Raw genomic sequence first — 14,177 nt, forward strand, 5'->3', positions numbered from 1 at the left:
CTACATTAGTGCAAATTTGTAAAGTCTCCTTTGGAGACAAATTTGATGTTTTATTCTAGAATAAATATGGGACTTTGTTGGAGATACTATCAAGGGAATTAGTCAGCTTGAATTCTAAAATATAATATTGCGGTAAGTTTATCTGTGGCTCTTCCAATATTGGTTGTTTCATTTTATACAGTTCCAGCTTGATTGATATTTGTGTATATTGTTATAAGAATCGATTTAAATAAAGATTGCCCAATTCTGAGTATCATATCATATCGTGGGTCTTGGTTCTTATTTGGTTTCCATTTCGCAAACATAAAGATTTCATGGGGTGATTATTATGATTGTTGTGGCTTAATGTATATCGTGGAGCTTGGAAAGAAATAATATAAAGTTCGTGAGCATCCTGTAGCGGAAAACATTGAAGGATATCAAATATTTCCATTAGAGCATATTATTTGAGCCAGCGTGAGGGAAGTGATAAAGATTTATTATCTGGCATTGTGAATATTGAGAGCACTTATATTCCTTGTCTTGCCATGGATATTTGTTTGTGTCGACTCTATTCCTCTCCGCTAGAGTTTGGACGTAGTTCGGAGCAGATCGGGTGTATTGTCTCCTTCTCCTGTTGCCAATAGTAGAGTTCTCTTCCTGTGCGAAGCTTCTATTTCTCCAGTGTGGTATAGATTCTGGGTGTAATTGGTGCTGGAAAATATTGTAATAGAGACCCCATCTATCGGGTGTTCGACATAACTTACCTGACTCCTAAAGAATTCCGCATTGATTTGGTGGCTAGGCGTATTGCCTGCACTTTCTCCAAACATGGCTAACAATCTAACATTGACATGCCCCTCATAGCATATGGTCTTAATCACTGAGCACGGGATTTTTTGAAAGATGCGATTTTGGATAGATGTTCAACAATTGTAAACTGAATTTGGTGATTACATCAGGGTCTAATCGGAACAATAGTAAAAGAAATTATTTTACCTGGCATCTATTGTCTCTGTCTTTTAAGATTATTTTTCTATCGTTGAGTGCCTATTTGAATTGAAAATCTGTGTTACATTTCCACAGCTTGCTCAAATTTATAAATTTCTGTTAGCAATTAATAAAGATCTTTTTAGTGAAATCTGTGGGAGTTTTTTAAAGCTTTCAGGAGTCTGGTATCTTTGAGTGGTATAGCCTAATGGGATGTTAAGGTTAATTATAGAAATGGAAGAAAGGGAGAATGAAATTGCTGCCTCTAAAATTGCCAGATGGTATAACATATATCAAAAGGTGAAGAATCTACTAGCTTTTGATGAATATCTAAGTTTGACTGGAAATATTATACCTGTGAATGAGGAGGTTATTAGAATTTTTGATGAATATTCAAGTGAACCTGAGGAGGTCAATGTTATTGAATCTTTTGATAGGTACTATATAAGAAAAAGGAAAGAGGTATTGTATCCTAAGTTAGGAACTCAATCAGAGTAAAAAGAAGATCAGTTGTGCCTAGTCAAGAGGGAGTTGATGTTTGTGGAGAAATTGAAATGAATAAGAAGAGTGAAGAGCTGAAGCCAGTTGGAACATTCTTGGAAGAAGAAAACTCAGAAGCCATCATTGAAGAAAGGATGGAGAAGAAACATGAATCATTTGCTTGTGACTCACACCTACAAACAATTATGGGAAAGATAGAAATCAGTCAACATCTCTAGAAGTTTGGACTCCTAGCCAAACATGTGGAAGCCCTAAGTAGGATGAAGTCATGTTCACAAGTTCACTTCAGCTATATGTGGATATAGATAAGCAAGAATCAACTATTACACCTGCAAGTGGAGAACACATAAGTCTTCATGACAACTACAAGGCTGAAGAAAATGCATTCATGGAGTGTGCCAAACCAGCATGATTGACCAGCTATTTGTTGGTATGAATTCTACTAATGTTCCTTTGCATGAACCAATTCTACATCTTATTGGCAAGGAATCAATTTGTGATTTGGATAGTGATGATGTTCATACATATGAAAGCAATATAGAAAATTGGTCATGTAATGAATTGATTTCCCTTGTTTCGTACCCTTGATTACCTTGGAGGAATATTTGTATTGTCGTAAAGAGCTGATTGTTGAGACTAGGAGATTACCTAACAAGAAGAACATACAATTTGATAATGTTTGGTTTGTCATGAATACTTCATCATGGAGTTGGTTGGAGGCAAAAAATATAACAGCTAAAGAGGTGCAGGTATGGAATAGTTTAATGACAGTTAAGGTAGTCAGGAGGATAGACCAGCACTTATGAAGAAGCAACCTACATGGGAAGAAGATGCAATAAAGGACAATGAAGACACTTTGAAGAGGAATGAACAGGATTCTAATTTTTGGAATTTGACCTGCAGTCCTGTGTTATCTCATGAGCCTTGCATTGAGGGCACTCAAGAGTGGTTTTTTAAGTATTGGGTGAATGTTGGAAATTCAGATTGCTCACAGTCTGATTTTGTATCAGCAGCTGAAAAAAGAGCATGATGTAAATGTTTCTACTTACTATTATGATGGCGATCCCTTGATTGAGCGTGATGGTGACCAAGCTTCCAAACATGGATATTGTGGAGAAGATGTCATGGAAGAAGCTGATTTGAAGAGGCATTATTATGAAGACAAATCAGAAAAGTTGTATGAAGATAATAGGCCCCATCATTTAAATGGTCAATTGAGGGCAAGGTTACTGGGAGACGGGGGGTACTTGGAGACTGGTACAGCTAATTTTCAAAAATAGGAGACAGATACTTCAATACGCCAATTTTTTTTAATATAATTTAATAATTTCTAGAAAATATCTTGACATAGAACTTTGAAAACAAGAACAGTGGTAAAGTTTAACGTTAAATTTAAAATTGAACAAAAATTGAAACTAAAATTGCTTATAATATTGGTACCATAGCCAATCTATGTGGCCTGTGCATCAGGAAGTTTCTGGTATCGGAGATGCATTTTCGTCTTTGGTACGCGTCTCAAGGGGTAGGAGACGGGTCTCTTGGTAAGACAGATTGAGGGTATATGAGGAAAATAATGCAAGAATGGTAGAAATTAAGCAAGTAGTAGTGGGGATGGAGGATCTTCATAGAGAAGAGGATTTAGTTTGCAACCATGAAGAAGATACATGTAATTTTCAGTTGCATGCTTCTTTTGGACCAGCCTTTGTTGAGGAGCAGCATCCCAGTGAAGAAGTCGCAATGAAGATTCAAATTATGATCAAAGGAGACAAGATTGTTTATACTCCTTGTGGGCCATCAAGGGATGATAGTGGTGTAACTAGGGAATAAATTATCCTCAATTCAAAATGGAAGAGATATCCTTGTGTTTTGACATCTCATCGTGAAGAGGGTGATTTCTTGATTGGACATGATGCTGCCCTAAACTTATAAAATCCTGATTTTCCAATTGTTGGTAGCACTACTTCAGTTGGGACGGTTGGCAACCTTGAGGAGGATGGTTTTTGGTGTGGTACACACTTTGGGACAACAAAAATCAATGGCACACCTATGAACATGACAGCCAAGAGGATGGAGGCTTGAATAAAGTTTGAAGCATGTGATTTTTAGTTAGAGACATCTCTTGGAGCAGCACTTGATGAAGAACCTTTAACAAAGATTGAAGGAGTGTTTGAGGCCCTTGAGGACACTACGGAAAGGCATGGGGGCTCGAATAAAGTTTGAAGCATGTGATTTTCAGTTAGAGACATCTCTTGGAGCAGCACTTGATGAAGAACCTTTAACAAAGATTGAAGGAGTGTTTGAGGCCCTTGAGGACACTATGGAAAGGCATGGAGGCTCGAATAAAGTTTGAAGCATGCGATTTTCAGTTAGAGACATCTCTTGAAGCAGCACTTGATGAAGAACCTTTAACAAAGATTGAAGGAGTGTTTGAGGCCCTCGAGGACACTATGGAAAGCTATGACTGCCATTCTGATTTTTTGCTTGGCAACAGCAGTCCCTCACCTTTGCATAATCAGAGATAGCAGCCACTTCACATGAGGATAATGGTATTGAGGAGTCTCCCAATATGGACACTCAAATTTTGTGTGAGGAATGTATTGAAGATTCAGGCCACAAAAGTTCTGATTTTGTACATCATACTTTGGGGGATGTAAAGAAGTCACAAGGTACGTGTGATGGATGGTTACAAAGAGATAGGAAGGCCAAGCAAGCAAGACAAAACTTACAAGAGGAACATTTAGAATTGTGTGGACATGGAAATACATATGGTTCGGAATTTTTTTCTGTATGTATACATCATGAGGACCAGGAGTTACTTCTTTTAGAGAATCCATTGAGGGCTCAAGTCGTAGAGGAAGATGGGATAGTTGAGCATACACTTGGTGGATCACCCACTTGTGATATACTTACTCATGCAGAGGGATGCATAAGTAATTTGGTTGGGCTTTTGTTCATGCGTGGAGAGTTTGAGGAGTTATCTCTTTGTGAGGCTCACATGGTAGAGGTTTTATTCTTTGGACGAGCCTATGAAGGAGTGTACATGGATGGGTGCAGTAGTGATTCAGCTTTGTTTAAGCACGTGGACACTCTTGTAGAAGCTATTGTTACACTTCTACCTCATGATACATTATTAGAGTATGGAGCTATTCAATTTTCAAGGTATGAAGTGCGCATAATCAATGTTCTTCATGAGAAAGGTATTTACTTGGAGTGAATAAGTCTCAGCTGAGCCTTGATACATGGAAAGATGAAACCACAAAGATTCCAGGGACAGCTGCTGATTGGAGGAGTTGGAGAGGGTTGTATCATCTTTCTTTTATTGGAGGTTGGCTTATTGATGAAATCCCATCATCCATTGTCATTTGAGGTACTTATTGCTTCACTTGGTGTGAGATTCTCAGTCGAATAGATGCTGTCCTCATTTACAACAGCAACATATGGTATATTGTCATGTCTGATTATGCACTTAGGATGATCATTGTTCACATCCTTGGGAACTCATGCAAATTTAAATGGACATTGGGCATTGGTGGTATGATAAGAGACTTATATCCCTCCACTTTTCGTGGGTATGAGAGTGTGATGATTCGGGATCCGTCAATCAGCTTAATAGTGGGAATGCTTCAGGATAATGAAGTTACAGAATTCAGCACTGCAGATGGCATCAGAGTGGAGCAGTGGAGTGATGTAATATTTTTCATATGGTTAGTTTGGGATCCTGGTGGTGCAGCAGAGAATTGCTTGAGGACAAGCAATGTTTGGGCCGGGAGGGTTGTAATGTTCCCGATTTTTAGAGTGACAATTTAAATGATATTGATTCTTATTAAGTTGTCAAAAATAAATAAAGTATTTAAATGACGACTTAATATTGATTAATTTAATAACAAGAAAATAATATAGTATCATAATGTCACTTTATTAAATATATTTCTCCAAGTTGGCCTATCTTGTAGATACTTCCTAGAGATCTTTATAAGGGGGTTCTTGGTGATGGATTGGATATGCTTATGATTTGATAAACGGTTTATGCTTTCTGGAGACAAAATCCTTCAGGAGTTGATAGAAAGGTTGAACGAAAATCTAACTCTTTCTGGGACTGGATTCGTGACGGAGTCTACATCAGTGCAAATTTGTAAAGTCTCCTATGGAGACAAATTTGATGTTTTATTCTGGAATAAATATGGGTGCTTTGTTGGAGATATTATCAAGGGAATTGGTCAGCTTAAATTCTGAAATATAATATTGCAGTAAGTTTATCCGCTACCCTTCCAATATTGGTGTTTCATTTTACACAGTTCCGGCTTGATTGATATTAGTGTATATTGTTATAAGAATTGATTTAAATAAAGATTGCCCAATTCTGACTATCATATCATATCGTGGGTCTCGGTTCTTATTTGGTTTCCATTTTGCAAACATAAAGCTTTCATGTGGTGATTATTATGATTGCCGTGGCTTAATGTATATTGCAGAGCCTTGAAAGGAATAATATAAAGTTTGCGGGCATCCTATAGCGGAAAACATTGAAGTATATCAAATATTTCCATTAGACTATATTATCTGAGCCAGCATGAGGGAAGTGATAAACATTTATTATTTGGCATTGTGAATATTGAGAGCACTTATATTCCTTGTCTTGCCATGGATATTTGTTTGTGCCGACTCCATTCCTCTCGACTAGAGTTTGGATGCAGTTCAGAGCATATCGGGTGTATTGTCTCATTCTCCTGTTGCCAATAGTAGAGTTATCTTCCTGTGCGTAGCTTCTATTTCTCCAGTGTGGGGCAGATTCTGGGTGTAATTGCTGGTGCTGGAAAATATTGTAATAGAGACCCCATCTATTGGGTGTTCGGCTTACCTTACCCGAGTCCTGAAGAATTCTGCATTGATTTGGTGGCCAGGCATATTGCCTGTGCTTTCTCCAAATGCAGGCTAACAATCTAATATCGACATGCCCCTCACAGCTTATGGTCTTAATCGCTGAGCACAGGGTTTTCTGAAAGGTGTTATTCTGGATAGATGTTCTACGGTAGTAAATTGAATTTGGTGAATAAATCCGGGTCTAATCAGAATAGCAGTAAAAGAAATAATTATACCTGGCATCTATTGTCACTATCTTTGAGATTGCTTTTCTATTGGTGAGTATCTATTTGAATTGAAAATCTGTGCATTACATTTCCACTGCTTGCTCAAATTTATAAGTTTCTGTTAGCAATTAATAAAGATCTTTTCAGTGAAATCTGTGGGAGTGTTTTTAAGCATTCAGGAGTCTGGTATCTTTCAACCTTAGAATTCCTAATTTGGATTTTGTTATGAAAAAGCTTTGGTAGTTCATTATTGACAAGAGCGTCATTACTGTTTGTTTATACCTCTTTACATACTGAGGTAGAAACCAGTTATTCCTGATAAGGTGAGTTTTCTCTTCATGTGTCCTCATTAGGAGGGGTCTCAGAAGTGACTTAAATGAGATTGCTAGTCCTCCAAACCAACAGAACTGATTTATTTCAGATCACCATTAGATGGTTGTAATTCTGGGATAAAAAATCTGTCAGATTTAAAGACACTTATTTTTACTATTAAGGTTCATCAATGTTGGCATTATAATTATACAAAATAACATTTGGATATAGAGCAGACTGTAGAATTATATGACATAAAATTTCAGTGTTGCCCTCACAACTTATTTTATGAACCTGTACTAGGCGTATTTTACATTTTACTGTTTTTGGAATTTAGATCATATGTTTCAGATTTGGTCAATGTTACCCAGTATAAGGATTGCTCAATGGATTTGCTTCGGTTCTGCTTATGTGTAGACTACTGACAGTGTTTATTGTTTTCTAACTGAAGTGTCAACTCATCAATTCTATCCTCCACATCCATACTAGTGTACCAATAATTAAATAACACATGATGATTTGATAATTTAGTTGAAAACTCAATGGATTTGCTTCGGTTCTGCTTATGTGTAGACTACTGACAGTGTTTATTGTTTTCTAACTGAAGTGTCAACTCATCAATTCTATCCTCCACATCCATACTAGTGTACCAATAATTAAATAACACATGATGATTTGATAATTTAGTTGAAAATGTTTTATATTTTTTCAACACAAATAATTTGTGAATTCAATTTTGATGCAAAAAGTTTATATTACCATAGGATAGAAATTTGTTGGACAGAAACTGTTTATAAGGGTATAGATAGTAGAAACTAATTGAAGAGATAAAATAGTGAAGTTTCATCAACATGTAGAAACACATTGGACATTAAAAAGAGATGACTTACTTAACTGAGCCAATTATTGGCATCAATATTTCAAAGGTTGAAAAGCAAGGGCTTTCTAGTCTTTTTCCAGAACAAAACATGGAACTGCTATATTAGATACTTATTCATTTTATTGAAATCGTTTAAAGCTAACATAAAATAGAAACTAATTGAAGAGATAGTAGAAACTAATTGAAGAGATAAAATAGAGAAGTTTCATCAACATGTAGAAACACATTGTACATTAAAAAGAGATGACTTACTTAACTGAGCCAATTATTGGCATCAATATTTCAAAGGTTGAAAAGCAAGGGCTTTCTAGTCTTTTTCCAGAACAAAACATGGAACTGCTATGTTAGATACTTATTCATTTTATTGAAATCGTTTAAAACTAACATAAAATAGAAACTAATTGAAGAGATAGTAGAAACTAATTGAAGAGATAAAATAGAGAAGTTTCATCAACATGTAGAAACACATTGGACATTAAAAAGAGATGACTTACTTAACTGAGCCAATTATTGGCATCAATATTTCAAAGGTTGAAAAGCAAGGGCTTTCTAGTCTTTTTCCAGAACAAAACATGGAAACTGCTATATTAGATACTTATTCATTTTATTGAAATCGTTTAAAGCTAACATAAAAGAAACTAATTGAAGAGATAGTAGAAACTAATTGAAGAGATAAAATAGAGAAGTTTCATCAACATGTAGAAACACATTGTACATTAAAAAGAGATGACTTACTTAACTGAGCCAATTATTGGTATCAATATTTCAAAGGTTGAAAAGCAAGGGCTTTCTAGTATTTTTCCAGAACAAAACATGGAACTGCTATGTTAGATACTTATTCGTTTTATTGAATTCGTTTAAAACTAACATAAAATAGAAACTAATTGAAGAGATAGTAGAAACTAATTGAAGAGATAGTAGAAACTAATTGAAGAGATAAAATAGAGAAGTTTCATCAACATGTAGAAACACATTGGACATTAAAAAGAGATGACTTACTTAACTGAGCCAATTATTGGCATCAATATTTCAAAGGTTGAAAAGCAAGGGCTTTCTAGTCTTTTACCAGAACAAAACATGGAACTGCTATGTTAGATACTTATTCATTTTATTGAAATCGTTTAAAACTAACATAAATAAAATGAAGTCCTTGTGGATCTATGATTCTTCTTACTTATGGGCAACCTGGTTTTATTGCAGAGACAACTAGAGATGCTTGGATCACAGCGGGCGGGACTAGAAGATATGCTGAAGGAGATGAAAAGAAAGGTAGATTTCCCTTATCAGTTGCTTCTGTTTCCATTAGGTGTTAGTAATGTTTTAATGCTAACATATTCTCATGTTTCGTAGAAGGTCAGATAGAATGTCTTAGTCTGTAATGGCTCCCCTCATTTGCCTCCGAATTTATTCACTTTCAGTCTCTAAGCTATTCAGTAATTTCATCAAACAGTAGGCAAGCAACTTATGATATATTCAAATTCCTATGTAAGGAATTCTGTCAAACTGTTGGCACACTATCTCTGCTTTAATTATCAGATTGTCTTAATGTGTATCATTTGTTTGTTTTCTTAGACCCGTGGTAAAGACTTGGAACAGATATTGCTTTCATCATACCAAAGTAACCATGGTCTTAATGTAGTATTTACAATTAGCAATGCTTGCCAAACATAGGAATGATAACAGCACATGAATCACTTTAGTTAAATTGATATTTTATTCACTGTCAATACTTTCCAATTACAAACAACTCATTGTGATTGTGGCCCAACTTATACTGCAACGAAATCTTTGTAACTTCCAGCCTCTATGCACAGCGTACTCCAAGTATACTGGCTGATTATGTTCTGATCATTGTGTACTGAACCTGCACCATATTCTTCTCTCTGTCCTTGTGCCTGTACGAACTGCTCCTGCAGATGGAGTTTCCAGCTAACTCTCAGTCCCCCTTTACTCGTGTTTGGGTCTGTAGAGGACGGCTGAGTCACTTTGCTATGTGCTTGTGTTAACAGCCCACGCCTTACTGCTGTACCTTCAACGCCCAGCATTAACTCTCATGTCATTGCTATCATATTGTCACTCGCTATGCCCTTAGCCAAAACGCTTTGCTGGGGGTTTATCACAGACTCAAACTCCTTGATTTGCTCTTGACATTCAGTCCCACGTGCAGCATTACATACAACCATGAATGCATCTAAATTGCACCAGATAAAGGTGATTTCAGATCCTTACCAATTCGCACCAGCAGATTATGATTCCAGATACAATGCAAGCAACCATTTGATTCAAGAAACCCAATACCTCCAAAGCCGGAAGCTTTTAAGCTGATGAACGTTTTCAACGCCGCAGCTCTAGTCTCTATGATTTGCAATTGAAACTGATTAATCTTCAGGCTGTCTTTCAACAGTGTGAAGATTGTAAGCAAGAAGGGATTTCGTCCTCCAAGCCCTTGAAGCCAGATTTTCCAGGAAAATCCAACAGAATAACAATATCCTTCGACCAAGCATGCTTAGCAAACACTCACAGCTTCTATTTATCCTTTTCACCAAGAGGCCTTTACAACTTACCGGCCATGTGGGACTAAACAAGCTTCATATTTTATAATTCTTAATTACTCAAGTCCCATGTCTCCTCATTAGGTTGACTCAGCCTAGGGAGACCACTTTTCAAAATAATATAAAGTGACTTTATAACTTTATATTATACTTTTTAATTTTAAAGTCACTTAAATAAACTTCAGGAATTAAAATATATTATCAATCAAACTCAGAATACCATGTGCAATAGCTCTTCGGAAAGGTCTCGCTGACACGCTCCAAGTCCAATATTGAGAATTTGAACTCACTGAGCCAACTGTCGACTTACTATAAATAGTAAGTCCCTCCAAAACTCCATCAAACGAGCTCGGTTTGGCCTGAAACTGAAATTGCTTAGGCCAAAATGCTCCTAGATCCCTTCTATGTCCTGGTTAGCCCTCGGGACCATAGCAACGTGGGCTGACGACATATCGTCTGATGACCAGCTAGAAAGGGGACATTACATAGTCTACAATTCATGTGTTGATTTGTGAATTGTAGAAGCACAAGGTGTATGCAAACTGTGATGGAAGTATGATATCATGACTCATGTTCCCAAAGGTGCTTGTAAGGTGGTCTAGAACTGTGATGTGAGCAAGGATTCTTGTTTGGAAGCTTGTGCAGTGTGACAACATTGTCTACATCTGAGTTATTGCTTCTTCATCATATATGTCTGTGGGGATAGAAGGCATGACCTTGGTGAGTGTGTCAACTTGGTGCTGCATCAGAGCACCCCATTTCCACAGTGGGATGTTGTGTGCCAAAATAAATTTTTGGGTTGCCTATGCTTGGGTTTCACCCACTAGTACTCTAAGCTTCTAGTCATATAACTGTTGACATAATTTCTCATGCTTAGCCAATTATACAGCCATCACAGATCTGCATGCATCTTCTTCATACCATGATGTGTAGAAATTGGAGCCTGGTAATCATCTCATGCATCTTGCCACTGCTGGGGGCATACATGTGATGTCGTTATCTTAAAAGTCATCACACTTCCCAGGTTTAATTTTTCAAATCTTGGCTGGAAACAGGTCTCACCAGTCATTAAAGCAACTTTAATCTGTGCATACCATGCATGCTGTAGTTGCAGCTCTTGACATCTCAATTTTAATGTCCCCAATTTTGATGAAGTGACATTAATTAAATTAATTAATTAAGTTGTCCAAAAATAAATATTGTTTCAAAAGGATAACTTAATATTAATATATATATATATATATATATATATATATAACTAATAAAATTGAATAAAATAGTATTTAATTATCACTTTATTTAATAATGTTCAACTCAGCCTCAAGCATTAAATGTAGGCCTATCTTCTAGAAGGCTGATTGGAGTCTTTATAAGGGTGGGTTTGTGGATGAATTGAACGTGTTCTGATTGTTATTAAAATTGATATGTAACTCATTTCCTTTCCTAGGAGGAGTGAAGTTTCTGAGGATGGAAACTCTTGGAGCTTGAAGGTTAGGATGAAAACCCAACCCTTCTCTGTGGAGTGATTTCAGGTCAGCAATCACTACAGAGCTAATTTGCTAGTCTTCCTTCAAAGACAAATTGCAGTAATAAAGATATTTGCTATTATGTTATCTCAGACAAATCTGGAAGTATATCTGTGTGCACATGACAATCTACATGGGTTGATTTAATGAAAATTCAATTCTGAGCATGATGGCATGTGGGTTATGTTAATGTTTGAAGTTGGAATCATGTTTGCTGGGTGTGGATACATCCCTACTATTGGCATGGACTTCTGGATAATGGTGTTGCACTTTCTCCCTACTTGGCCATGAGACTCCTATTATTCTGGCATTATGTTGGAGAGATCCATTTTTGGGTAGTACAATCTGGAATATTTTCTGTGTTGGCTGTAAACGATTGTTTTTCATTTGTGAGTATGCATCTCTTGAGTAAATTTGCCAATAAGGCATACTACTGATGTCAACGAAGGTCAAAATTTATTTACTTCATTACTCAATAAATTGTTTCAACTTTCAATACTGTGTTGATTGCTGTTAACTGAGGGAATGTAGTTTATTTCTTACAGTTGTGTAAGAGTTCTGTGCTTGCTATCTAGGTTTATTTTTGTAGTTAGATACAAATCTGGAAATTATTTGTTAAGGATATTTCATCAAATCACCTTGTAATGTATTCATAGAACACATGGTAGCCTCCGACTAAGGGTATCAGCAACTTTGGTATCTTTCTCTTTTATGTCCACTAAGGAGCAAAATATGATGGCATTGCCTTGTGTTCAGTGTAGGGTTGAGTGAACAAATAATGCATGCCATGATTGTTTGCCCTTAATTAGAATATTCTTCTCACAGGGTAGTGTTGCCACATTTGTGGAACGAAGACCTTGACACTATTTCAAATTAAAAGATCTAGTGGGTTGTTGTATGCAAAAGATCCTCTTGCAAAGACAATGGCTTGGGTCACATAATTTCTTATCATCTAGTGTGTAAATGTATAATTTTGGTTTGTTGAGGTCATATCTGACATGACCAAGGAATGGCTCAGATGAAGTTCAGGGTTTTGGAAGTATGCTTACACAACTACGGAATTCATTTTCATGCATGATATACAGGTGAGAAATTCCATCCAACTCTACAGGGAATCTATTGGACATGCATTCTGTATAACATGACCACTCCATTCATTGTAGAGGAGTTAAGTTGGAATGTGAAGGTGTCAGAAATATTATAATTGAGCTCATGGCTGGACATGATTAATTTCAAATGGCTAGATTTATTTGCTGGCTTATGAATGAGTGATATGAAGGAGAAGGTGCATTGTATTCCATGATTGCTCATGCAGAAATGAACGGACATACATTTATGATTCATGCTCATTTGAACCATAACTCAATTCCAGTAGGCAATAATTAAAGGATTTGTTTCCCACCATTAGGTCAATACAATTGGAGGGAAGTGATATGTGTTGTGATCCTTGAAAATTTCTTTATAAACCTATGATAGTAGCCTACAAGTTCCATAAAATTGTGCATCTCTGAGACATTCATTAATGCTGCCCAATGTAGAATAGCTCAAATTTGTGAGAGGACCACCATGACGTTGTATCTTGAAATGATGTGCCCGAGCTACTATACTTTTTCTAATAGAAGGATTGTTTACAAAGCTAAGCACATAGCTGATTCCTTCTATAACAGTATAAAAGGAGTCTCAAACACTCTTTTGCTCCACCTCTATTCTTGAATAGATTAGTATATTGTCTAGGAGGATAAGCACAAACCTATTCAAACAAGGTCAAAGGATGCTTTTCATGTAGTACGAGTGGTGAGGGCACACTTTTCAATATGAGTAACATCAAGCAAACTCCCATTGTTCATACAAGAATCCATCTTTCATCGTGAAATCCTTATCAACAAACTTTAATCCCACTTTCCTCTGTAAGTGGTTCATAGGAACCCATCTCTCATCTTGAAATCCTTATCTATGGAATCTAATCCCACTTTTCTTTTATAGCCCGCATTGGTTTAATAAAGAAGAAATAAACTACTAGTGGCACTGAAATCTATCAAAATTGTGAAATGTGTTTCAGCAATAGTACTTTCAAAATCTTTATTGTTACTTTGAGTTTTGTGATTGTCACTTGGTACCATGCTTGGCAGTTGTTAGTCATTGCGTGCATCCTAAGATGATGACATCCTTGTCGCCATCCCTATTGATATATATTTGTCACTATCATGGTACTTGTAGGACTCTCTATGGACATCACTAGGCAAAGTGTGGTTTATTACATATGAATCATGCTAGTGTCAATCAGTTTTAGGACTCATCTCTAGGTTCCTTTGCTTTGGTGTTTGGCAAATGTCTTTGTAAGAAGAGTTTT

At 36.4% G+C, this 14,177-nt stretch overlaps 1 protein-coding gene across 1 annotated transcript in view; it reads left to right on the forward strand.

Moving 5' to 3' along the window:
• Nucleotides 1-14,177, forward strand: part of LOC131077376 (vacuolar-sorting protein BRO1) — a 69,830-nt gene that overhangs the window by 13,207 nt on the left and 42,446 nt on the right. Inside the window, exon 4 of the mRNA XM_058014863.2 lies at nucleotides 8,950-9,018. Within this exon, the coding sequence (XP_057870846.2) occupies nucleotides 8,950-9,018 (69 nt within the window). The remainder of the gene's footprint in view (nucleotides 1-8,949; nucleotides 9,019-14,177) is intronic.

This window comes from Cryptomeria japonica, chromosome 4 (assembly GCF_030272615.1).
Source record: "Cryptomeria japonica chromosome 4, Sugi_1.0, whole genome shotgun sequence".
Lineage (NCBI taxonomy): Eukaryota > Viridiplantae > Streptophyta > Pinopsida > Cupressales > Cupressaceae > Cryptomeria > Cryptomeria japonica.